Here is a 27,658-nt window from a genome sequence, read left to right as displayed (position 1 = left end):
CAGAGAGACTTGTTTGACCGCATTGCCACAAACCTTCAATTTGTAAAAAAGAAAATAAATCAATAAAAATGCAATATTTGAAAGGCATGAGGAAAATGAAGCGCAATAAGAAGGAGATATGCCTGTGTTTATTTTCTAATTTATCTTCTCATTGAAGCACCCATCATCCCACATTACTAATTTCTCCCTGCACCCTCCATTGCTAAACTCCCCATTTCTAGACACACCATGTTCTTCCTTCAACACTCCTGCCTTTGGGCAAGATCCCCGTCTTCCAACAATGCCCTGACTGCTTTCTCTGCACGAGATGAGGCTCATCTGAGGAGATTCCCCTCGGGGTGACTGACTCTCCCAGGAAACCCTTACTCCCTGCTTCTCAGTGCCCTGAGATATACTTGCCCATACCAAGAGTTAGATATTTATGAAGCTCTTTTGCAACTCTTCACACCAGCATCTGTCTCACCGTCTATCTTGAGAGTTCCTCTAAGGCAAAGACTGCTCATGAACCTCCTTATGTTTCCAATCAGCCATCTGTCTGGCCTAGCTAGCATCTCACAGATACGGGGGCCCAGTGGCTTATCTTCTAATGAATGAATGAATAAAGGGAGGAGGGTGGAAGGAAAGGAAGAAAAGAATACTCTAAAGATGCAAAGTACAGTCCACAGATTCGAGCTGTCTTGTAACAATGAGTCACCCTTGCCACATTAGGGGCACATCGTGTTGAACATTTCAAAGGCAGAGTTAGCAACGTATTGAAGACAGTCAGACATTTCGAAGATGTGCTGCATATGGAAATATTTTCATATGTTTCCTACAATAGGTTCCAGGCCTTGATTTCTTCATGTGTAAAATAAAAGGGTTAGACTATATGATTGCTAAGACCTGATCCATCTCTAAATTTCTATGACTATATGGAATGTCTACAAATAACAGGGCTCTTTCTTCTAAGTGACTCACTATGAAACACTATAATTCTTCTGGATCCATGTCTTTCAACAGATCCTTACAAATTTATAATTATGAGGCTAAGCTGATTGCTGACACAGAACAACTCGTTGGCTCTTGGGACTGATAAATTAGTATTTTCTTAGGAAGATAATGTACAGTTTGCTATTCCATCGGTGGATCCAATTTTCAAGAACGAACGTCAATGCTGGCTCCCCAGATGCCTATTTATTTTACTTCTAAATATGGAGTTATGTGTCCCTATTAGAAAATTAGCTTTAGACATCAAGAAGAGAAAGAAAAGGGGTATGTCTTTAGGATAAAATAATGTTTCCCTACATTTTACTGTCAAAGCTAAATGAATTCTATTTTCCAAGAGAAACAAAATGGTCAGTTTTACTTGTAATTGCCTCAAAATGTACATTAACCACACACGCCACATCTATAGTTGCCAAAGTCCAGGCACCTTCAAGGACATACCTGTTAAGTTCTCCAACATTCCATCTGCTTCTATTTTTACACCGAAGAGAAGGACATTATGAAAGACTGGAAGTCGGGGCCCCTGGGTGGCTCAGTGGGTTAAAGCCTCTGCCTTCGGCTCAGGTCATAATCCCAGGGTCCTGGGATAGAGCCCCACATCGGGCTCTCTGCTCAGCAGAGAGCCTGCTTCCTCCTCTCTCTCCCTCTCTCTCTCTCTGTCTACTTGTGATCTCTGTCTCCTTGTGATCTCTATCTGTCAAATAAATTAATAAAATCTTAAAAAAAAAAAAAAGACTGGGAGTGTCAGCATTAGTCACGAGTTTCCTTAAACCACTGTAAACTTAAATCTGCAGTGGGCTCACTTCTTGCAAACACCTCAGGCTCTGGAAGGAATGGTGACAGGTGACTCATACCACCTCATGACTATAGGAAGAAGAGTGTGGATGACCTGCTGGGCACTCTTCTGGTCCAACCTGGGAGACTAGACTGTAACCTGATCCAAAACAAAGGGTTGCGTTAACTCTGGATTTGGAGAATTGTGTAGGACCATGATGTTTCTTCTGTGTAAAGAAAGCCTGTTTCTGGAACTTTCCCACGTTATTGCTGGTTCCTCTCTTTCACTGATGCCATGAACCCTTTATTGGGGGTATTATATGTCTGAAGGGGGAAAACAGAGCTCTTTCTTTCTCATTATAAAAATAGCAACCAATGATCTATTCACATTAAGACATTAAATTCTATCGGGAAGGAAATGCTGGTTTGGCTCTCAAGTTCTGACTTTAAGTGGTTGTTGGTATCAAGCAGCTGCTGAAAGTGTCAGATTCATGTTTCATTACTTCCAGCTCTGCCCAAAAGTGTCCAGACTTGCTCATCTTTGTGCCCTATCCGTACCCATTTCTTCGTTCTGTGAAAACTCCAAATCATCCTCAAGCCCTTACACCACACTAGACAGAAAAGATACTTCACCAAAGAGGCACATTCTCTCATGAAATCAGACTCAATATTTTGACAACTTTAAACCTCTGAGCTTCGAAAGCACAGTTTACACAGAAGAGCAGTTGACGGGTCTGAAGAAAGTCCATGGCTTCAGTCATTCTGTCATCTAAAAAGTATTGCTGACCTTCACTTTGCCATTAACCAAACCCCTTGAGTGCATTAAGCCTTGTATTCACTCCAGGCCCCGGTTCCAGGCCCCTGTTCCAGGCTCCTTCTTTTCTTTCTCTCCCTGCTGTGCTGAACCATAGGGAGAGACACAGAGGATGAGGGACTGAGAAGAGGCTCATCAAACTAAGCACTGAAACAGGGGACAGCTTGCTCTGGGCGCTATCTGCGAAGTGTTAGAGGAAGCTCCGCGGGCCTTCTGGAAAGCGCAGACACACACTTACCAGTTGTAACTGAAGGTGGCGATGTTTTACAGGGTTGATCTACAGCCAAGGACAAAGAACACCAAGTTACTGGTCTTCCAGAAGGGAGAGAAGGGGAGGGGATGGAGGACGTTTGGAGGTGGGGAAATCCCTCCTCTCTAGCCTCGACTCCACATCTCTCTATTCTCCATCTCCAACCGCTGACTCCCCCAGTGCCCGAGGATTTGACTTCTAAATACAGAGCTAGGTATTTCCATTAGAAATAGAGCTTCAGACCCAAGAAAAAGAAAGAGAAGAGGGGTTATGTCTTCAGGGTAGGAGCACAGTGTTCTCTCCTGTTTTCTGGCTAAAAGTAAAATGAATTCTGTTTTCCATGAGAAGCAAAGTGGTAAGTCTGTGAAACATGGTCTCCTTTTTGAGAGGAAAGCAGTGTAAGGTCTGAAGGGGAGGAGAAAGAGGAGTAAGGCCTCGAGCTGGCTGTGGCTTTCTCTTCTCTTGACAGCCCTCCTGGGGTCTGTACACAAGAGCTCCCACCTGGACCCCAGGTTTTAGTTAGGAGGCCTCTGAGAGAAAGAGCAGGTACAGTCAAACAAATGCAGAGTGCAGACAGAGGCTTTTCCTGGGGTAAATGAGTGGCAGAGTTCCTTTCTTCAGTCTCCTGAGGCAGCTCGGTGTACACTTCGCAAGCACTACCATAAACAATGAAAAAAAAAAAACCCTCCGTGTATTTTACGAATTTCTCAAAAATGATATTCTTTAATTGGAATGTTCCTAAAATTTCCTCCATCTAGCATTTTTTTTATTATGTTATGTTAGTCATCATTAGTTTTTGATGCAGTGCTCCGTGATTCATTGCTTGTGTGTAATATTTTGAAATTGCTAATACCATGTATTTGTGTAAGGCTTTCTAAGTTTCTGAGTACAAGGCCAAGGGTTCGGTTTCGTTAGAGGTTTAGGCAACAACTCTGCAGGATGGATGAACAGTTCTTCCTTATTCTCACTTGAAATAAATGAGAACTCTGGGAATTTTAAGTATGATGTCGCAAATCGCAAAGCATGCCTGCGGACTCTTCCACCAACACCAAGGTTCCCTGACTCCAGCCTTCTTTCCAAAACAGAGCATAATGGCCTTATCAAAACTACAATTATTCCTTAAACACGCAGTTAATATTTTCTTTTTAAGATTTTATTCATTTGAGAGAGAGAGAGAGAAAGTGTGCAAGCACAAGTGGGGGAGGGGAGAGGGAGAGTCTGACTCCCCGCTGAGCAGGGAAGCTGATGTGGGGTTTGATCCCAGAGCCCCGGGATCATGACCTGAGGCGAAGGCAGATGCTTTCCAACTGAGTCACCTATATTTTCTCTATTTGGGTCACATATAGGTAATGGAATCTAAGAAACCAGTGGTAAAACCTGATTGAGCTCATTTACGATTCCTGAGGCCCTAAATCCCAAAGCCTGCTCCCTGCCTTGGTTTTGGTAAGCACTTAACTGAGAAGCTTCTGGATGGGAGCAGAGTTAGGAAAACGGTTATTCCTTAACAATTTTTCTTGGAAACAGTAGAGTGGAAGAATTTGCCTACGTTGTTTATCGTTAATGGCATTAGCCTAAATTTAGGGTCATCTTATCACTGAGAATTTGTTCTTTCAGGTGTCAATTCTTTCAACTGGTGAAATGTGGCAATCTCGCATGTAAGCAAGATAAGAATATAACAAAGCTCGTTCAGAGGCGCTGAATTAACAGAATGCCAAAATACTCTTATATAGTCCATTTATTCAACACCTATTAGCATACGGTTCTGGGGGTGCAGAGGGGAATGAAATAGACATAATCCCTGTCCTCATGAGGGAACCAGATAGTAAAGCAAGCATATAGATGAATGAGGAATCACAAAATGCAGAGCACTTTGCAGGGTCCTAGAAGAGAGCAGCTGAGAAGTCTCATCACGGAGGTGACATTTAAGCTGAGATCAGGAAGAAGACAACTACGTGAAGATCTGAGGGAAAACACAAGAGATGAGATCATTTTGTGGAGATCTGGATAGAAGGAAGCACACTTTTGAATGCCTATAGCAGAAAAAAGTCTGGCAGGTTCTATAGTTCTTACCTCTAGAGCACAGTGAGGCTGTGGAGAGGAAGCTGTCAAAGACGTGGCTGGGGAAAGTTGTCACAGGCCAACTCATTTGGGGGTTTCCTGGCCACAAGGAAGAATTTTAACAGAAATGGGGTGTCTGGGGGAATTTCACGCAGAAGTGAAAGGATCCACTTAGCATTTTAAAATATACCCTTCTGGCCACTCTGTGGGAAACAGGGTGTGCGAGGGTTGGTGGTGAAGAAATGGGTGGGACTGGTTCATGCCATTAACCCCAATGAAACATACAGGTGGCCGGTCCTAGCCAGTGGCTGAGAAGACGGAGAAAAGAGGGCAGATGGGCATATATTTTGAGCACAGATCACTCAGGAGCTGGTGATAGGCTGAAGGGGAATGTGAGGGAGAGGGACTGCAGTCGCGGAGTGCGTGTATCAGTAAACTGAATGCCCAGGACTGAGGGGGCATCGAAGGAGGAACAAGTCAGGGAACGAGATTCAGGGATCCTCTTTAGAATTCCATGAGACATCCGACATAAACACGCAGCTGGCACGTAAGGAGGTGACTAGAAGCCCAGACAAGCAGCAGCAGCAGCGTGTAAGTGATGCGTGTCACTTACAGCGTGTAAGGTCGGACAGTGGAGCCGTGCCCCACCCACAGAGACTCGGAGACCAAGAAGAGAGAGGGCCCTATTGAATCCAGAAGCCCCACTTGGGTATTTAAAGTCCAAGTAAAGGAGGAGCAGGACTCACAAAGGACATAAGGAGATGTCAGAGCGTTGGGAGAAAAATGAGGAGACAGGTGGTATCACAAAGCCAAGAGAGGAGAATGCTTCCAGAAAGGAGTGGCCAGAGTCTCAAATGATGCAAGGGGGCCGAGAGAGAGGAGAGTCTCTGTGTCGGCAGATGTGGCACCGCGGAAGTTGTGGCCTTCGCTAGGGAGGTGGAAGGTCATTTGGAGCTACTTCAAGTGAAGGAGGGGGAGGGCAGTGATGGGGGTTCCCCTACCTCTTTATAGCGGGTTGGCTGTATTGGAAGGGGGTAGAGGGGGTGGGGAAAGGAAGGAACAGGGAACAAGGATGGGAGTCACCAGAGGAGGTACAGTTTGATTGCTTTTGTTTGTTTGTTTGTTTGTTTGTTTGTTTTTTAAGAGAGAGAGTGAGGGCACCTGGGTGGTTCAGTGGGTTAAAGCCTCTGCCTTTGGCTCAGGTCGTGGTCCCAGGGTCCTGGGACCAAGCCCTGCATTGGGCTCTCTGTTCGGCGGGGAGCCTGCTTCCTCCTCTCTCTGTTTCTGCCTGCCTCTCTGCCTGCTTGTGATCTCTGTCTGTTAAATAAATAAATGAAATCTTTAAAAAAAAAGAGAGAGAGAGTGAATCAACACAGGGAGGGGTGGAAGGTTGGGCGGGAGGGGCAGAGGGAGAAGAAGGGAAAGAATCTTAAGCCGGCTCCACACTCCGTGCAGAGCCCTATGTGGGGTTTGAACTCATGACCCTGAGATCACGACCAGAGCTGAAATCAAGAGTCCGATGCTTCACTGAGCCACCCCGGCTCTCCCTGTTTGTTTGCTTTTTAAGACAAGAGATGATCAGAGAGTGCTTGTTTGATGAGGGTAATGACCCCATAGAGAGAAAGATACCCATGGTATAAAAGAGGAAACCTGAAGGATCAAGGTATCATGTCAAATGAAAAGAAGGAAACAATCAGCTGGCTCATATCTCAGTTATGATAAATTATGATACAAAAGTCAAAAGAGGGAGGCATTCTTTTGCCTTTTCACACCTTCATTTGCCCATCCATCCCTCAGATCTATACAAGGCTCCAGCGTCAGGGGCCGGGGATTCCATAATAAACAAGAGGTTACACTTAGTCTACTAGAGAAAACTGGTATCGAGCTAACATCATATTGCTAATAATTCTTTGAAACACAGACATTAATAGTTAATAATTCTTTAAAATGCAGAGCTAGGAAATCATAAAAGCTGGGAGAACAGTGCTAAATTCATCTAGGCTCAAACTGTCCCCAGTGGGAGCCACTAGACACCTGTGGCTATTAAGCAGTTAAAATGTGGCTGGCTGGTGGTCCACGTTCAAATAACAGTTTTGATGTGTTGGGTTAAATTAAAGATATTAAATTAATCTCACTCGTTCATAGTTTTTAAATGTGGTTCTTAGGGGGAAAAAAACTCAATTAGGTCAGTGGCTCACATTATATTTCTGTTGGAACATGGGGGGTCTAGGGAGTCTGATAAAGGGGCCTGAGGAGGTGAAGTGAGAGGTGGAAGAAGGGAATGTCATGGGAAAAACACAGCACACTGGAAGACCTGAAGAAGGTTCCCTGATGCGGCAGGCAGACAGTGGGAGGAGAGGGGCATGTGAAGAAGCTTGCTGAACCAGGAGATCATCACGTAGGGCCCTGAAGACCACAGGAAAGAGTTTCCCATTGTATGTCTTGAGAACCACCCTGGGGAACTACTGCTTGGTTTTGAGCGCGGAGCGACACTCCTCATGGACACCAGATGAGCACCAGGGTGTCCCAAGTCAGTGCTCCTCAATCTTGAATATGCACCGTTCACTTGGAGAGCTTGTTACAGAATGCAGATTCTGCTCCGAAAGGTCCGAGAGTCTGTCTTCCCGACAAGCTGCCAGGTGCTGGTGATGGTGCTAGCTCTGGCCCTGAGACACACTGTGAGGTGCTCCCCGAAGGGTCTGGACTTTTGCAGTTGACTCTTGACACTTTCCAAGGATCTTTGAACTATGAGATTCTAGAATTGCTTCTCTTTTATTCCTTTTTTTTTTTTCTTTTTTAAGGCTTTATTTATTTGATAGAGAGAGCCCAAGTAGGCAGAGCAGCAGGCAGAAGGAGAGGGAGAAGCAGGCTCTCCACTGAGCAGGGAGCCCAATGCAGGACTTGATCCCTGGACTCTGGGATCATGACCTGAGCTGAAGGCAGAGGCTTAACCGATGGAACCACCCAGACACCCCTAGAGTTTTTCTATGACTTAAGTTTCTTTTAGGACTTTTATTTTTTTTAAGGTAAGAGTTAGGGCAAAGGAGGTATGTGGACAAAGAGGGCTCATTTATTTTTAAGATTTTATTTGTCAGAGAGAGAAATTGTGCGCAAGCAGGGGGAGCAGAAGACTCCCCACTGAACAGTGCAGGGTTCAATCCCAAGACTGTGATCATGACCAGAACCAAAGGCAGACGCTTAAACAACTGAGCCATCCATGCATCCAAAGAGGGCTCATTTTTAATGGGAATATGGGGGTGCATTTAATTTTGGGAGACGGAGGAAAAAGGATAGATTTCCAGCAAGAAGTGGGATGCTCTGGAGCTCTGAAACGAGTATCACCAGCCCCCCACCCTTAACACACACACGCACTCTTGCCTTGGATTGGGAAGATGAGAGTGGGAAACCACTCTCTCTTATGACAGGAATGAACTCTGGAGTCCACGCAAGGTACAAGGCACTTTGGTTCTGTATCACTTCTTCCCTGTTCCTTAGCTTCAAGTCTTTGCCTTCCTACCTTAATGATTATCTTGTATCTCCCTGCTTCAGAATTTTTATACTTCTTTCCTGCAGAGACTCTTGAAGTCACTTCTACCAAGATTTCTTTATCAATTTTGAGGGTGCAAAACAGGTTTCTCAGAACCCAACAAAAATAAACTAAATAGGGGGAAAGGAGACTAGGTCCCCTTCCCCTAAGTTTCCTCTCCCTTTCATATTGTCTCATTTCTTTCTTAATTCCACAATGCTAGTAAGGTTTTAGAATACCAGGGAGTGTTGGTGCTCATGGGTCTGGCTAAGGAAAGATAGGAAATGTGCAGATGGAGAGAGAGGAAGGGCCAAGTGTGGGATGTACTGAAGCTCTGCTCCTTCGAGCCCCTTTCATTGCTAAACACGACCAAAGTTTCACTTTTAACTTTTCTATCGTCCCCGGCTCATGTTTTGCCCCACACTGACTTACACTCTTTCTCTCGGGAACATAAGCTAAATGTTAATGGATTAAAGCAGAGGTGGTCTCTCCCTCTGGACCAATGGGGCACGTGTAATTTCCCAGGTATGTTCTGGGCTTCATGCGACACGATGTCCGCGCACCTTGGGTAGCAGCTGATAAAAAGCAGCAGATAACCCTTTCCCGGCATGAGGACTGCAACCATGACAATGCTAGAAAGAAACAGAGTCACATTTATTTGTGGTGGCAGCATGAGCTGGAGTTTTTGATTTTCATTTTTTATAATGGATTGTTATCACCTGGATAAGTAAGATTTTGCTAAAGAGAGAGAAAAATAAGTGTTTTGCTTGGTAACATTCTCATCTAGAGGTTTTGCTGTATGTGCGTTGTTGCTGTGGTTAGAGAAACTGAGATTTTCGTCATGGGTGTTCAATTCTTCGCAGTCCGGGTTTGACGCGTTCGTTTTTTGTTGTTGCTGTTGTTTGTTTTTTTAATTGAGATCTTAGAAAATGTGTTTCCCTATTCTTTGGAGTCCATTTGACAATACATCACGTGAGCTGGAGTCACAAGCAGGCTTCTCGTTTAAACTGCCCCACCGATGTCCGCTTGCAAGCTTTTAGCATTAAACCTTAATAAAATCGAAAATAGGGGGTTTACATATTTAGCATCATCAGCTATGTTACAGAAGGGTCAAGGGGATAAATTTCACGTCAATTTACTATTTTTGGTGCTGGCTGAAATCCTTGAACATCTTGGAGAAACCACATATTTTCAAGGGTTCAGAGTTTGTCACAAAATCTGCACTCTGAGGGGCTAAAAATAGAGCCAATCTGCAACGCTTTTACATCGACAACCAAAATGCATTTTACCAGATAGATATCAGATACTAAGTTTAAAAAAGAATGGCTCTCCTTTTCTCCCTGTCACGCAAATTATGGTCCATATTATGTGGGTATTAAAATTCTTCTCAAACCCATCCCGGGGCCATTTATTGCTGTTCTATAACTGAGTTTTCTCTCCTCAGTGTGTCTTGTTCTTGGAGGCAGACCTGCATTAGTATTTATCTGCTTTCCTTCATGAGAAAATATCCAATGGGCTTAGCAGATACGTATTTCGAAAGAATCACAAGACCCTTAAAGCACTGTGAATTGAAACGAATGTGTATTTGAATGTCCAATTAATTAAAGAAAAGTTGAAGTCAATGAAACTGAATATGTCTGATTTGAAGACCATATGTTGGCCTATTTTAGCCCTTATTTGGCAAAGACCGTAGGGCAGAGTTAACACTCCCTGCCTTGCTCTGGCCCCTTCTCCTACTACAGCAGCAGGGATTAAGCAGAGAATACGTGCAAATGTTCCACAAATCACTTCCTTGGAGAGGTGCAAGTTTTTCACACATAACTTCCTTGCTGCTAATCCTTGGTTCACACTAGTAGCCACACGTGGCTCCTCGGGCGACAGTTATTCAGTTGGTTCAACTCCATAGGGCTCTGGAATCAACACAGCTGGTTTAGAAGACTTGCCAGCTCCAGAACAGTGGAAAAATTATTGATCTTCTAGAAGTCTTGGTTTCCTCATTAATAAATTGGGGATACTCATGGTCCTCCCTCAGAGAATTATTCTGAGGACAAAGAAGCTGTATATAGAGGACCAGAAGAACACCTAAGAGAAAACCAGGAAGTCTCAAGACAGGCCAAGTTTATTCTCAAGGGTCCAGTCTCTACCTCTTCGCCTCCCTCTTGCCTTGTTGTCTCTGCAATACCTTCACCGTCTTTTCAAAATTTCTCTCACAAAAATGTGAAGTTCGGTCTTAGTATCATGGGTATAGGACAGTTTTAACTATAGCTTCTGTCAGAGGAAAGTGCAGATTTCACTAGGGGTCAAAGTCTTCAGGTAGAGGAAGGACACCTCTAGGGCACACTCGTGTGCATGGGACAGTTAATGGAGGAGAATAGAATGCTGCCCCAGGCTTCTGACAACACTGCCATTTGCCTTTCTCAGATCCCACCATGGCATGGCCCAGGGTCTAGGGATGAAGGGGGGTGAACTCTGGGCTGGATGTTTCACAGAGGGGCTTCCAAGGCCACCAATAGGCTCCTCTGACATTCCTGCTCATCTCAGGACACTTGAGAAACAGGCCAGGCATGAGCACTGTCTCTGGAGCATACTTGGGAAGGCAAGGCATATAGGTGGGGAGTCCTGGAGGCTGAAGAGCAGGGTTGACAGGTTCTCCTCATACCACGTGGGGAGCAACCACTAGGTTCAGTTCTGAGGGATCCACTCTAAAGAGGGTGCTGGTGATTTGCAGTCATCCACCAGAGAGCAAGAAGGAAGAACAGGATAGACTTAAAACCACAGAAGGAAATTTTAACCTGGAGAAGACAAGACCAAGGGCAACCGCCATCTTTAAACACTTAGTGGCACCTTGTCGAGGAGGAGTTGCTGTTCTCCATGGATCCAAGAACAACGAGGAACGAGGGATGGTAATTTGAGGGACACTGATTTTGACTGAACGAAGATACTAGCATTCATGGACGAGTTGCCTCATGAGACCGTGAACTCTCTGTCACCGGAGCTGTGACGTATAAGCAGGATAATAAGGATCTTCGTTGAAGATCCAAAGGATTATGGACTAAGTGATTACTATTATTATTTTTTGCCTTTAAAAAAAACTTTTTATTTGGAAATAATTTTTTCATTTGTAAATAAATTTATGAAAATGTTAAAATATATAACTGGCACAAAAAACACCTGTATATATTTTAACCTTATTCATCAGTTTTCAGCATTTTATCCATTTGCTTTATTACTTGTACTTTCACATGCTCTCTCTCTCTCTCTCTTGCTCTCTTTAATTAGATGATTTTGGGGTCCCTTCTTCCGTTCAGAGTTATGATTCTACATACTGAGGCTTTTTTCCAAGTAATATTTTAGAAAATCTGACATCCTGCTGGTGGTGCTTCTCATAGCACTTAGCATAAAACCCACGTCTGCACACACGATCATTGGGGCCATACAGAGTCCGACCCTGACCATCTCCCAGCTCTCATCTTCATTTTGAGCACCCTGTCACAGACTGGTTTTCTTTTCCTTCCTCATACATGTTAAGCTCATTCCTGGCTCTGGGTCTTTGCACTTTCTAGTTCCTCTGTCTTCAATGATCTTCGCTTGTTATCAACTGGCTGGGTCCTACTAACGCTCCCAAGACCCCCACAAGTGCCCCCCTCCAACTCCTACAAGTTACTCTATCATGTGGCTTCGAGTCACCTCTTCATTTCACTGGGTGAAATGATCTGGTTTACGTATTCGTTTGCTTGTCTTTTGTTCGTCACTCCCTAGAATGTAAATGTCACAAGACAGGGACCTTGTTGGTGTCTTATTTGTTACTACATCCTGAGTGCCTTTGACAGCAAAATATTCAGTTATCGGCTGAATGAATAAATAAAAGAACAAACTGGCCTGAGAACATCTGATCAAGGGCTTGTTAATGCAAGGATGGACGGTAGCATTTGACAACCTACACAAAATAGAAATTGCTTAACAAACTTGAGAACGGTAAAGAGCCTTCATCTGATGGCATATATTCTAAGCAACAGCAATTTGGGGAATGTTTCCCCAGCAGATGCCCTTGTCCCAAGAGAAGGTGTGGACTCTTCTCAGAGGCCAGCGGGCCTTCTGCTGCCACCTGTTTGAAAAGATTACCGTGAAGATGGAAATTGGCAAGCCCTCCCAGAGCAAGCTCCTCCTGGTGGTGGACACAGGAAAACTAGAGGGGTAAAAAGGGTTTTTCTAGAGCTCAATGCTCTTGGAATGAATCAAGAATGGCTCAATTCTTTCAGAAACTAGCTGTGAAAAATCTTTACTATGTTGAGATTTCTTTTAAGGGAGCTACAGATAATCTACAGTGCTACTATGGAGAGATGGATTTTTCTATGTGTTCTTTTTCTAGGATCACTCTGGCTCCGTTAGAAAGTGGTCTGACAGCCTCCAAATTAGGTGTACATGTGATTCCACTGAAGGTATATGTGTGATTCCATTAAGAGGCCTGAGTCTTGCCCATAGACATCAATTTCCTGTCAGGTGTAATTATTGCCAATGACCTTGAGCACTGGGTCTTTGCTCTGGTTGAAGTTTAAAGGCTTCTGAACTTGAAACTGCTGTCCTTCTCAACCAGAGAAGAAATGTCCGATTTCATATTGTGCGAGCAGTAAGAAATCACATGACCTGGAGAAATGGGATGGACCCGTCCCCAGGAAAAATTATTTTTGAAAACTTGGGTTAATTCACTTACCTCGGTAAGCAAGAATAGCTACTGAACAGAGAAGGGAAAATCACCGCTTAATCAATAAGGGAAAATGCTGATTTTTAAAGTTTTAAAAGGATAATCTCCTAAAGTTAAATGAATGTCACTAAGTCAAGCTATCTCAGGGTACTTATGTGTAAGGATAGAGAACCCACTCCAGGACGGACGTGCTGCAGTGCGAATCCCAGCTCGGCAATTTAACTGCTGTGTGACTTTAGGCAAGATATTTGACTTCTCTGTGCTGTGCCTCCATTTGCCCACCTATAACATAAACATCTTAAGTACTCAGCTCTTGAGCATTTTTTGGATTAACTGAGTTAACGTGCTTGAAGGGCTTACAACAGAACCTCCCGCACTGAGCACGATACTAGTGGTTGCTACTATTTCTTCTCTCTTACTCCCACCTTTCAAAGAAGAAAATCCTGCATCTACAAAGTAACTTCAGATGCATCACCGAATCTCATCCTAATGGTGCCTGGTAACATTGGCAGAACAAGCTTCTTCTTTATTTTGTAGACGATCACTCTCAAGCTCTAGGTTGTATAGCTGATAACTGACTGAACCCTAACTTGAACCCACATCACTGCCCCCAGTCAAGGATCCAACTTGGAACCTGGGGACGCCTTGTCAGGAGGCAAGCCCCTGGAGCCTCGAGGCCAAAGCCTCAGTTTCACCTGACAGAAACTTGAGTGTGTTTGTAATTTAAAAAACAAAAACCGAGCCCCCTCCCCAAAACTGAAGGTGAATGAAAACTTTTATGAGAACTTAGAACTATCCTCTGTGTTTCTGACGCAAACACTGAAGCATTACTCTCACTCACAAAAACAGAAATAAACAAACCTTGGAAGACTGATTATTTGCCCCATCTCATCTAAGCAAAATGTCAAAGGTGAATGAGCAGTTGAAGAGACAAGTAACTGAGCTTTGTGCAAGTCCTTTCAGTGAGAATGGCCTAGAACTCTAGTAGCTGCCCAGGCAAGGGCCATCTATTTATTTTGAAACATGATACACATGATCGGACGATGATCTTGAGGCTTCCACAGCCCATGGTTCTCAGGATTCGAGCTACCATCAGAGGAGATCCAGCTTCGGCACGATTAATGGCAATGCCTTACAGTAATTACTCCGAAAAACAATAAACATCCTTTCATCATTTAATGCCATGGTATCGTGCCCATCGACATCCTTTTTAATTTTCATTTTTGCCCAACACAAAGAGAAAAGGAGAGAGACTTAATTTGATTTACAGAGGGGGGAAAAACAACCCTGAATGTCCTTTATTAATTTATTTCTTTTTGCCGGGGTGGGGGCGTCTGCAAGGAGAAAAGGTCAACCAGCTGGTTTTCATCTATATGCCATAATTCTCTGTTTAGTTTACACTATTAAACTCCCAAGCTTTGCTTTAATCTTAACTGTTCCAGTATGCCTCCTTGCAGATCCTATCATGTCGCATCCCTGATAGGGTTTCAGACCCTGACGAAGCCCCATCCCCCAAGCTGGTCCTGGCCATATGGGTAGTGAATGCGTCCAACATCTTTTTCGTTGGCGCCTGCATCATTATATTTTGTCACCAATGGTTTCTCGGGTTTTCAGTAAATTGCTGCGTATACTGCGGTTTGGAGCTGTCGAGATGACGGCCCCTGTTGAGCCATATACAGCCGTGTCCTCATTAGGGCCTCCCTGTCCCGTTAGCCTTTGGAGGATGACCTGACATCTGTTTGCAGAGGGCATGTGTGTAGAGGGGAGGAAGCGAGAGGCTGTAAAAGACAGACAGAAGGCAGGAGCAACGAGTGTGAGGGGGAAACAGCTCCCCGGAGTCCTCCGCTCTCTGAGTCAGGGGCAGGGGAGGGCTGGGGAGTGAGCCATACCTGATCTGTCTTCGCTCTGCGAGTCACATCTTCGGCACAGTTCCGGGATGGTCTTCAGTGACGTGACTGAGTACTGAATGGGAAGCCAGAGGACAAAGGGAAGAAAACAGCATTTTAAAACGAGAACGTGACATTCACTCAAATTGGCCAGAAAAGGCAAAACACAAGAAGTGATACTTGAGTCCAACACGTATATATGCAGAAAGTCTGTCTAATTTTATCTGAAATGGGCTGCCTGGGGACCTGGCAGCAGCCCTGGCTCCACCTAGAAGCATCGAAACAGATGCACATTAAAAAAGGCTCCGAGGCACCCCCCCTTCCACACGCAAGGTGTGGCCAAGCAGACATTCTCTCTCCTGTTACATCTGCTACTGGTGGAGGATGGAAGGCATTTTTGGCCCCGAGAGGCTCCAGGTGTCCAGAATATGTGCATGTTGAGTCCGGGTGTGAAGGGCCAAGGGGAGAAGTCCCCAGCTTCCGGCAGCGCCCAGGGCTGCCAGGAGCTTTACCCGTGCCCACACTGGCTGGACTACACAAACCTCACGTTGTCACCTGCCAGAGATGTCACTGGGTGGCATCTGTGAGCTCCATGGGAAATCCCGGGGGAAATGTTATGAGAAGCAAGAGGACCATGGTTCTGTGTCTGCAAGCTAATCTGTTTCATGTACAGATTAATCCAAACTGAAAAAAAAAAAAAAAAAAACCCACCTCCCAGCATCAACCCAATACCAACTCAGGGACCAGCTCTCAGGATAACAAATTACAACACGAGGGGGCATAAAATCAGACGAGCCAAAACAAATGTAAAATCAATAGCTATGATTTATGGGCACTACGTCTGACGCCACTCCATCTTTCTGCAGAGCAGGATGTTTTAAAACAAAATAGATAGGATGAGCTATTTCTTTAACCAAAGGACTGTCTTCAATCACACATTAATTCCTAAACGACAGCTCCCTAAAAATATCTTGCTCTATACCTTTGGGAACAATGTTCTTATGGCAATAGAGAATGTATTATAAATTACTTAGACTGCTGCAAAATTTGGGGGGCTTGAAAACAAATCTTTAATCTGAAAGAAAAATGATCACAGGAAACTCATTAAGATTATTCTAGCATTACAAGTGAGGAATGTATAATTAGGGCACATCTGTCAATAAGAAGGTACTTTAGTTAGCTTGATGTAGACAGATGAAGCCAAGTGTTTATATCGAGGACCACCCCCCCCTCAATGCTTTCTCCACGATGATGTCAGGACAGCAAGACGGGGTGGGGGAGGCAATGGCAGCTACTGCCAGTTTGCCAATCGCCTGTCACAAACAAATTAAATTTCCAGTTCTTCCAAGTGAAAAATGAAATCTCAAATGACTAATTAGAGAAATTACTTTTACCTGTCTGATGCAATGATATCCTGTTTATGGTGCCCGTTCCTGTGAGACTACAGGGACTTCAGTCAATCTACCACATACTCAGGAGGAGAGAGGGCTGTCTCTTAAACCAAAAATAAACTTCAAGCATTTCCCCCCTTCCGCAGTTTGCTCTTTGGGGGCTGGGGTTAACACAGGTACACAAGGCATTTTTCTTGTTACTAATAAGGTACCTTATGTTCCTGGCCAAGTACGAGCTCTCTAAGGAATCTGGTAGCTTCTTGAGACCAGCTGGTACAGGTTAAATAATTACACAGTTTATAATTCAATTAAAATGAGGCCTTGTGTTTCAGCTGCCATGTGCCCCAGGGAAGCCCCCCTTGGCAAAGTCTCGCCCCCTCTCCTTCTGGTTTGCTCTGTTTTTCTTCCAAGGTGAAATGTTTGAAAGGGGGAATTTGGATCGTGGAAGGGGGAAAAGGGGAAGATGGATCATGTTGAAATACAGTTAATGATAAATGCAGTAAGGTCGTTCCCTGAGCTTAATGATATGTATTTGATTAAATCGGGTTTGTTGTTTTCTGCATTTTCAGGCACGTGCATCCTAACTGCTACCTCTCACCTCAAAGTCTGGCATGTCAGAATCTCTGAGTTATTAGCTGTACCTTCAGCTCTTCCTGTGTGACCTCAAAGGCCTGTAGCGTGCAGTAACTCTTAATGTAATGAGGTTTAAATTGGAGCAGTGCAGGCGGCCTGGCTGGTGTGGGGACAGAGCTATAGGCAGAGAAGGAGTCTCACTGAACCCCACCCACTGCCTCAACCCCTATCCCACGTGGCAGTTTTGCCTCTCCACCCCTGGCATGCAGAAAGTCACGTCTGTGAAGGCAGACATCTTAATTCATTGGGAATAATGACCTTGAAGAAAAAGTCATAGGCTGCTCCTGGTAATGAAAATTACAAGTACAGCAATTTGAGAAAAGGACGATGTATTGGCCAGAAAATCAAAGTTCTGGATAACTGTCAGGGTATTTGGAATGTCAAATTCAGCAAAGACTCCAACCTACACTGTGAACAAATCCACCACCCTTTAAAAAAGGCACAAGGAAAACATCCGTTTGTGTATTTGTTTCAGTAAGCACACACACTGCACTTTGGATAGAAGATAAAGCCTGACAGAATGCTGTATGGTTAGGTCATGATGGGGAGAGTAGCAGAGGAAACACACAATTCACAAAACCAACATGTAAAAACATTTTCATATGTGCACATTCGGGAATAAGCAAATGACCCAGGAAGTCTCCCTTACACAAGCACATTGTATTACCATCTGGGAGCTGAAAGGGAGGGCTTCCCAGGCCCTCATCCCAGTGCAAAGGACAGATGGCCTTTTATTAGGAGCTGCCTAATCGCCAAACCACCTCATTCCCCGGACAACGGCCAACTACTCCCTGGGCAACAACTACTGTCATTTTGGCCCTACCAGAACCAAAGCTCAATGTGTCTTCCCTGTCCCTTGCCCCCAACCCATGCCTTTGTATTCTGTTCCCTTGATAGCTATTATCCTTGGATGATAAGAGAGGGAGGGCTTGCAGATGGTTGAGAAACAACACATTTCCTGACTTTATGTTGCTCTGATTTATTAAAAAAAAAAAAAAAAAATCTTCCAGAGGTTATTCCCATAGAAACAGCCTTTGTGAACCACAATTCATTTGCATGCCTCTATCATGTCTCCAGAAAATCCTCTGCTTCTTCAATGACCCTGTGCCTTCAACGTTTAGTTCCGCCTTCTGTACCTTTACTCCAAAGTCCTCTTTGACTGCAAAGCCTTCTGGTGGCCAGGCAAAAGCCTTGGCTCTGTAAGGAGAGCTGGTGTTCTTTCTGCATGAAACCCTAGCTAACTGCTTCAGCACTGAAAGCCTCCACTCCTGTCTTTGGTGAAATACTGCCTTGCCTTGTGCTCTGTTGTTTCCTAGGTGTTAGTGCTGGCTCCCCCAAGTGCCCAAGGGAAAGGATGGGGTCTTTGACTTGCAGGTATGCAAGGAACAGTGTCTTATTAACTATTTGAAATATCAAGACAAGCACATGTCTGATTAATCCCTGGGCACAATATTATAGATGTTCAAAGAAGCTCTCTCATCTTTAGGTGCTAAGTGGGAATTTCCTCCAGGCTTCCGTACTTGCCCTAGAATTAATTAGCTTTCTAAAATGCAGATTTGACTAAGCTGCTTCTCTGTTTCAGATGGGTTACAGGGCAAAGCCTTAGCAGGGCACATAAAGGCCTGCATGAGCTCAGGTTTATCTCTTCCCATTATCCACTTCTCTTTGGATGATGGCCAAGTGAAATTTCTTATGGATCCCCTATCCACTGTTCTATCTGTTTATACCTTTATGCATGCTATTCTGTCCACCTGGAATGCCACGGCAGCCATTCCATTTAGGTAAACTCTTTTCAGTTCTTCAAGCTCTACTTAAGAATCACACCTTCATCACCTACAAAATCTTCTCCCACCCTTCCAGGTGGAAGTACTTCCAGCTTTCAAAGTGTGATGTCTGGACCAGTGGCATCCACGTCATCTAGGAACTTGTTAAGAATTCACATTCTTGGGCCCCGTCCTTGAAACTCTGAGGACAGAACCCAGCAACTGGTATTTTTACAAGCCAACCAGGTGATTCTGTTGAATGCTAACGTCCAAGAAGAACTGCTCTCTGTACGGATTTTAGGCACTTGTCCATTACAGATTCTATCACAGGGCATTTTGCCTACACGTTCCCATCATTGTTTTCTCTGCTTTCTGAGGGTGTGGACAATATTTTATTTGCCAAAGATACTAGACACTTATTTAACTGAATAAAAAGAATTCCCCTATGTAACCATGACTTTAGTGGCAAAAATAAAAATAATATTTACAGCAATTAATACTTATATGGCACTGGTCTTCCTAGAAAGGCACGTTATTACAAGTCTAGAGATGCAATCGTGGTATAGCTAAAAGAAAAGAATGCACTTCTAATAGATTAACAGCATTGTTACTAGATGATGCCTTAGTCTTTTATATGAAGAAAATGGATTTGGAGCCAGAAGATCTAGATTCAAGCCCCTGTTCTGATATTTATTAACTGGAATTCTGGACAAATCATTTCGTATCTCTGGGGCTCACTTTTTTTTTTTTTTGAAGATTTTATTTATTTATTTGACAGAGAAAGAGAGAGAGAGAGACAGTGAGAGAGGGAACACAAGCTGAGGGAGAGGAGGAGGGAGAAGCAGACTCTCTGCTGAGTAGGGAGCCCCATGGAAGGCTCAATCCCAGAACCCCAAGATCATGACTTGAGTTGACGGCAGAAGCTTAAAGACTGAACCACGCAGGCGCCCCTCTGGGGCTCATTTTTTTTTTTTTTTTTTTAACAGATAGAACACAGGTGATCACGTAAGATAATGCAAGTGAAGCCAGTTTGCAAGCAGTAAAATGATGCTGAATGTTTTTGTCTCTTCCCCCGACCTGTTCTCCATGTGTGTACACAGTCCTTCTTCCCTCCCTGCCTTCATTCCCCTCCTGATTTTAAGCTCAGAAGATCAAGATGTGGGAACTAAAGAGATCGGAAGAGGGGGCTGAGCTAGGATTGGAAAAGAGGAGAGCCCAGCCTCTCCCTGCATGTTCTTTGGCTTCCCTATGGTCTTTCCTCCACCAAGAGAGTCCACGGCCAAGGGCTGACACTGAAACTTAGCTTCACAAACTATAGAGTCGATGTGACGCAAGACAGTCCTACACGTCCCAGCCTGCGCCAGTCACTTCTGTCACTCTGCCATGCAAAACAGTTTGAACATGCATGGGATTTGTAAAAACAGTGCGTGGTTTCTACACCAAACCGTGAGGATCTCTGACCACCCTAGATATTGCTCACGACTGAAAAGCTTTGGCCCTGACTCCGGAAAGCTGGAGCCAGTTGGGTGAACAAGCAGACATTACTCAAACAGTAATGAGCCACAGAGAATAAAAGAACGAAAATCCCCAGCACCTTTTGAAGTTAGAGACTTTTTAAACAACTAGGGTCTCATTAAGTTTCCAAAAGAAACAATTAAGCCAGCCGCCCAAACAACTATCCTGAAATTCATGCTTTCTCACAAAGCTTTCCAGAAGGGAGGCAGGCATCTCGACAGGCATACAAGGAAATGGCCGCCACGTGTACATACAAGGCTGGCGGCGGAAGCAGGCACACCCTGGAGTGAGATTTTCAGACACACGGTATTTTTCTGCAGTTTGGGCCTCCTCTCCAGTAGTCTGCCCTTCCTGACGTCACATCCTCCCCACAGAGGGTGCTGAGGATGTGGCAGTGAGCCCTCCTCTTCACCACTAGCCCTCCACTTGTGTTCAGGTCTCTTCCTCTCCCGTCCCTTCAGAACTCTGGCTCTGCCATCATCCCTCTTCTCTCCTTCTCTTCAGCCACCCTCTTCACCTTGGCTCTTGCCTCTGATCCTAAAAAACAAACAAGCGCTCTCACCCCCTCAAGATATGCTGCCTCCCCCGGTGGCCATGGGCTTCCTTGCTCTTGTGTTCACCGCCATCTTTTCTGAGAGAATTGCTATGATTCTTTTCTCTCCTTCCTCATCTCTTGCATTTACTCCTCTAGCCACCACAACATGGATCCACTCCACCATCCCAAAGCCCCCACTCTTATTATAGCCACCGATAGGTCTTCACCAGAAAAGCCAACCATTTTCTTTATAATATATGGCCTATTTCCCACTATTGGTCACTTGCTTCTTTAAATTCTTCAGATCCCTCTCTCCCTTTGAGGTCCCCTTAGTATTCATCCTATATTCATGAAACTGTTTTCTAGTCTCCTTTGTAGAAGCCTCTTCTCCATACGATGTGGGACATACTTCTGCACAGTTCTGTCCTTGGGACTATTCTTCTTTCCACATTCCGTATTTCACAGGTACAGATGCCCACAGTTCCAGCCACTGCGTCTACGGGGGGGGGGGGGGGGGATACTGGTGATCTACATTTTCATGTATTTATCCCAGGCTGCTTTATATACATTTTTTTCTACCATTTAGTTTCCATTAAAGAAAAATATTATAACTAATCTTATTTTCAAATGCATTTTTGTTCTGGTTCCTTATTTTTATTCCAATGAGAGGATTTTTTAAAAAATTAATAATAATCTAATTCTTTTACACTAAAGACATCTTTTGCAGCTTGGGAAAACTCAGTAGCTGTTTTGACCATTTGAAGAGTATACCACACATAGGATTATAATGCTAACATGTGGTCAGGCAAAAGATGAAGGTCTACACTGGCAACTCAAAGATGAAGGTCTCACTACGGCACTCAAAGATGCCCTTCTGCTAGGAGTGGTGGTCATGGATGAGAAGAGACCTGGATGGACCCAGCCAACCAGAGGTGACCAATGTGCTCTGGAGAAGTCATTTCAACAGAAGTTACCTACATGGAATCTAGAACTAGACTGCCCATGTTATATTCTGGCTTCACCACTTTCTACCTACCTAACGGTAATTCCTTAACTCCTATCAGTTTCTTCATCTGTAAAACAGGGTAACCATGGTACTTCCATCAGAGCCTAGCTGTGAAGCTTATGAGCTAATCATATAAAATATAGGTAATACTTTCTGATGTGTAGGAAGTGTTCAGTAAATGCTAGCTATTAATATGATTTACATTAAAATAAGCATTTAAGAAGTGAAGCCAAAGCAATGGCAACTACTGAGGCAAGCATTAAAATTACAAAGGAATTACAAAAGAAATTTATGTTGTGGTGCACGTGGCTGGCTATAATCCCTGTTCAGCTTCAATGATGGTCTAGTTTTAATTGCGAGCCAATAACCAATCATCCCAGAAATATAAAGATGGTCAAGATTGGAGCTTGAAATTGTAATTCAATCTGACCTTCTATGAAGTTAGCCTGACATTTCATAAGAGGCTCAATTATTCTGATGGGTTTCCATAAGTCCTGAGAACATAGATCAAGCCCATGTTGTTCACCCAAGCCCAGAACCGCTCTTGGCACACTGGTAATGTCTAATACGTGTTGTTGAATAGATTAGCACAGAATCTAGTTGTACATAAGAGGTACATCATGTAAATAATCTGCACCGAGTCTAACACATGCTATAACTAGCAGGCAAGATAAGATCTTTTAGGGCTATCTGCAGAGAAAGGGAAGAGCAAAAAAAATCTGGCAATCGCTCATTCTTGGAAATCATGCTCTACGGCCACTCTCCACCTTCTCAGGAAGAGGTATTGAGTCCAGGACATGGAGGCTGGGGGGCCCAGGTTCTGTTCTTGGCCTCTTAAAGTACCCATGGGATAGGAATATATAATTCATCTTGTCTGGATTAGATTATTCCTAATTCCTTTCCTGGCAGGTGTTCAGAAAAACAAGAGAACAGAGACAACATATGATAGCTGAACAAGACATGAGGCTTTCAATAACGGGGGCCACAGAAGGGAGGAGTGAAGGGTAATGAAGACTCGAACACAGGACATTTGCAAAAGAATGTGGGAACACTCAACAAAACTAGATCATATTAAGAAGCACTAAGAAAAGTTTTACTGGGGATGAGAACAGTTGAGTGCTGGGAAGGGCAGGGCTGATGGACGGGACAGTGAAGCAAGGCGCAAAGGCAGCCCGAGGCCACGTGAGAGTGTCTTGGTCACTTTCTAGGAAGCACACAGGGAAGTATGATAGGCTCATGCTCACGCAAACCTCTTGCTAGACAGGAGGGGCAAGCCAGGTTCTTTCTACCTTAATTAACTGCACATTCTTTTTCACTCCTAAAATCAGGGCAAAAGCTGTACTCTTGACTCACTCAACTCTCTGCCTGAGTCCACTTGATAAGCTCCGTGTGCCTTTCCTTGGGGCCTCCTACTGCTATAAAATGGCTTTGCAGAAATGTGATGAAATCTTGGGAGGTGTCAGTGGACTGCGTTGAGTAAAAAGTGGTGCATGCAAGCCAGAGGGTAGCTGGCATTTTAGTGCAAGGATGGAAAAATGTGAAAACCCATTGAAAGGAGATTTATTTGCCGTAAGAAGTTACTTTCCTACCAGCCACTTTAGGAAAATGCATCCACATAATTCCCTGCCGTTACTCTGGGTTAGTTTAAAGGGGATAGTGAAGTGCCAAGGACATTTGCTTGTCTTGATCTCATGTGACCTACACAAAAAATAGGTTGTCAGAACACGTCATCTTTCACCAAAGTTGTAGTCACGGTCGTACAAAAAGGTGGCAAAAATTCCCGAGTAGAGGAACAGAATATACCCTCCCTTCTGTCTGTGTGTATGCATGCATGTGTGTGTGTCTATGTGTATGTATGTGTATTTGTGCATATGCACATGTAGGTATGCATATCGGTATGTGTGTACACATGTGTATTATATAAGTACGTAGGTATGGATTTTTATACATACAAATATCAAATTTCGTATTTTCTCCATAAAACCCAGGGCAATATGTAGCTGATTATTACCATTTTAGAGATGGGAAAGCCCAAGGGCAAAAATATTAAGAGATCTGCCTATGTTTGCTTCAGCTCGTTTTATATTTTATTTAGAATACATACCAACTCCATTACTTCCAAAGAGAGATTTGCAATCACATCAGTACCAAATGTGGAAAGTGAAGGCATCGTACAGACTGGTCCAGGATCCCTGGACAGTCAGAAGGGGAAGAGTAACGTGTCACAAGAGTTCTGTATTTAAATCCTGACCCTGCCACTTATGTACCTATACCCTTGTGAAAGCCAGATGATCTTCCCAAGGCTCAATTTTTTTCATCTGCCAAATGGGATTCCAATAGGAGCCAATGTAAGGCTTCAACCAAGATACTGGACCCACAGCATGGGGCACTGTGTGTGGTAGAATCCATGTCTAAGCTAGTGGTGAGGTCCCTCTAGAGATGCACAGTTCAGCCTCTGTTTTGTTCAGTCCTGTGTCTATTACTATTTTTGGGGAAAGCAAAATGGCTCTTCTTATTCAAATACACCTAAGCCTACTAGGAACTAATATTCTGGCATATTTTTCATTTTCTAAGAGAGAGGTCTGCCTTCCACAGGAGTAAAGAAAGAAATCTGCAAACCCATTTGCAGAGACAGAAAAGCCCTGCTTTGAACTGTGGTGTTTCTGCATGTCGTCATCTCCCTCCCCAACCTGCAGGGATGGGGCAATGTTCGCTCCTTGGAGATGGCAGGGTTACAAGAATGAGCAGTTCAAACCCTGCAGTTTGTAAAGGATGAATGTTATTTGGGGGCCTGGGAAACTTCAAAATAATGTGATTGCCTTCTGGGTTTTGTCTCATTAGGTAAATGCAAAAAAGTTCTAGTTGCTGTTTTGAACCAATGTACAGCCTGGGTCTTAATTAAAACAAGGACCAGGCTCATGACCGGTGGGGGTGGGGGGATCATGAGATAGAAAGCATGGATGGACTACGTCATAGGGCCACAGCTAGAAAATAAGACAGGCAGTTGCAAACTTGGGCATCTTTTGGGTGAACATCTTTTCAAAATATACTGGGCATTTCCCTCCCTACTCTTGCCACTCAACCAGAGAAGAGACGTTAAGGGCTGTGAGAGATGGAGTTTATGGCATCCTAAAAGTGAAGGCATGCTTATGGGACTGACCAGGTTCTTTTTATGCCAGTGGATTTTTTTTTTTTTAAGATTTTATTTATTTATTTGACAGACAGAAATCACAAGTAGGCAGAGAGGCAGGCAGAGAGAGAGAGAGGAGGAAGCAGGCTCCCCGCTGAGCAGGCTCCCCGCTGAGCTCCCCGCATGGGGCTCTATCCCAGGACCCCAGGACCATGACCCGAGCCAAAGGCAGAGGCTTTAACCCCCTGAGCCACCCAGGCGCCCCGATGCCAGTGGATTAACAAGTTGAACACATCTTCATTTTTAAATGTCAGCCTCTGAATAGCTTCCGTTTGACTCCTAAAGCAGTTGTAACATTTACTGCTGTTGGTTTACCTGAAGAGGATGAGGATAATCATTTCAACATTAAAGAGGTCACCACTGCTTTCCCTCAGAAGCGGTTATCTAAGAACAACACGATTCTGGCACATTTAAGGAACTGACTCGGATCCAATGAAATTATTATAAAATAATCTGCCATGTTCTAGAGGTTGCTATATTAGAACTTCTTTCATTTCATGGGGTCTAAAAAAAACAACAACAACAAAAAACAGATGGCTTGCGCTCAGTACTACTGACATGTTAGGTCAGGGAATTCTTTGTTGTAGGGAACACAGGGAAATTTCCTGTGAATTTTAGGTCGTTCAGAAGCATCCTTGGTGTCCACCCACTAGATGCCAGTGGGATCCCTCCCCAACCAGGACAACCAAAAATGGCTCCAGGCATTGCCAAATGATCCCCTGGGGTGTAGGTAAAAGGACCACTGGACCATTGGACCACTAGACTAAAGGACCAATGCACCCGACAAGGACCATTGCAGTAGACTATATTCACCAAGAGAGTCAGTCAAGTATTGTGCCCAGAGCAGGTATTCCAGAGACAGAGTGCCCTCAATGAGCTGGGTGGCCCTGGACAAGATGGGTGACACCTCCACGCTTTGGTTTTCTCTTCCATAAAACAAAGGTTATGATGAATTCTTGCCTCACAGGATTGTTGTAAGGATTAAACAAGATAATGCGTCTGCCCATGTGAACACTCGGGAAATGTGAGCCATTACTGTTTCAACTATTCTACGCAAGCCATTACTGTTTCAACCATTCTAAGCACTGCCATTTTTTTTTCCCTTCTGGTTTCAGTGTAAAGGCAGGTTAAAGAGCCAAACAATAGAAACCTATTTAAAGGGGTAGGAGAAGGCCTGAGTGCAGCAACATAGTTACAGATGGGCGATCTTTATTTATGTTTCCGAGTGGTCAAGTTGTAGAAGCTCAACTCTTACACAATCCTGTATCCCTGATTTGCTCAACAGTGACAACTATTGCCTAACGTGCTTTATTATCTTTCAAGTAGAGATCCCTAATTCATCAAAATTATAGGCTGCTGCCAGACGATCTTCTGTAAATACAAACGCTCTATTGTATTAAAAAACAAACAAACAAAAAAAAAACCAAAACAGTCCTGACCTGATGCCTGGTTTTTTCCCTTGAGTTCTTTCTTAACTATTGGTCATATAAATATTATTGTTACTAATCACTGAAATAATCACACCAGCTACTTTAAGAGCAACTTACCGTGTGCCAAGCTAAATGCTCCATTATCAGGTCACCCAGCACCCAAAACAGCCTTAAAAGTTAGGTGGGTATCTTGGAGAGGCGAAGTTACTGTGTTCCCCGTCAGCGAAGAGCAGCAAGACTGGGCCCTAATGCCACCTTCCAAAGCCTATGCTCTTACATAGCAGCTTCATTGTCAACGCGGAGAGCAACCCTCAGTTCTTCATTATAATGCATTTCTCTCCTGCTAAGATGGTTTCCACACTCCCTCCACCTCCCTGCGTGATTCTTTCCTTGCTTCTCTCCATTCAGCTCAAATACCTTGAGGTGAGTGTTGTGAAAGAACCATGCTCTGAACACTTTTAAGCGTAGTAAGTTATTGAGAGAGAGAGAGAGAGCAAGAGACAGGAGGGTGCCTGGGTGGCTCAGCGGGTTAAAGCCTCTGCCTTCGGCTCAGGTCATGATCTCAGGGTCCTGGGATTGAGCCCCCGGCTCTCTGCTCAGCGGGGAGCCTGCTGCCCCCCCACCTGCCTCTCTGCCTGCTTGTGATCTCTCTCTGTTAAATAAGTAAATAAAATATTAAAAAAAAGAGAGAGAGAGAGAGAAACAGGAACAAACCGTGGAAAGGAAGAAACTCACTTCACGTCGGTCTTGACAAGGATTAACAAAGATTGTCTGGAAGCTAGGATAGGGAGAGACTGAATTCACATGCCCCCGGTACACAAGGACTCATCCAAGGTTGTACAAAGCAGGTCATTCATCAAACTCGCCCTAGTAATCCAGTTCTTGCATATGATATGCAAATTTTACTTCAAAGTGAATGGCGAAGTAGAAAAATGACCCCTTGCCAGAAGTGTGTGAAAACAGCTTATCTTTTTGAGACCATTTTCTAGCAGGGACCCAAAGCTCCAAGCCCTGAGAGAGTGATGAAAAGTGGGGTCAGCAACTGTGACCATGGAGGCGCTGGGAAGAAAGGTTAGAAGGCTAGCTCAGAAACAGCAACCTTCGGTTCACACACTCGGGAGAGCCCAGTTCGGCTCAGGGCTGAGAAGCCAACATGGCTGCCGGTTGGCTCTGTGACAGAACTGACTGTGTGGCCCGGGGT

At 44.2% G+C, this 27,658-nt stretch overlaps 1 protein-coding gene across 5 annotated transcripts in view; it reads right to left on the bottom strand.

The window, feature by feature from the left end:
- Positions 1 to 27,658, bottom strand: part of SNCAIP (synuclein alpha interacting protein) — a 157,054-nt gene that overhangs the window by 52,844 nt on the left and 76,552 nt on the right. For all 5 annotated transcript variants that reach the window (XM_082724878.1, XM_082724880.1, XM_082724877.1 and 2 more), the window contains exon 3: positions 14,998 to 15,070. In XM_082724878.1, the coding sequence (XP_082581004.1) occupies positions 14,998 to 15,070 (73 nt within the window). The remainder of the gene's footprint in view (positions 1 to 14,997; positions 15,071 to 27,658) is intronic.

Source organism: Mustela nivalis (assembly GCF_964662115.1).
Source record: "Mustela nivalis genome assembly, chromosome: 3".
Lineage (NCBI taxonomy): Eukaryota > Metazoa > Chordata > Mammalia > Carnivora > Mustelidae > Mustela > Mustela nivalis.
This window is presented reverse-complemented; position numbering and strand designations above follow the sequence as displayed.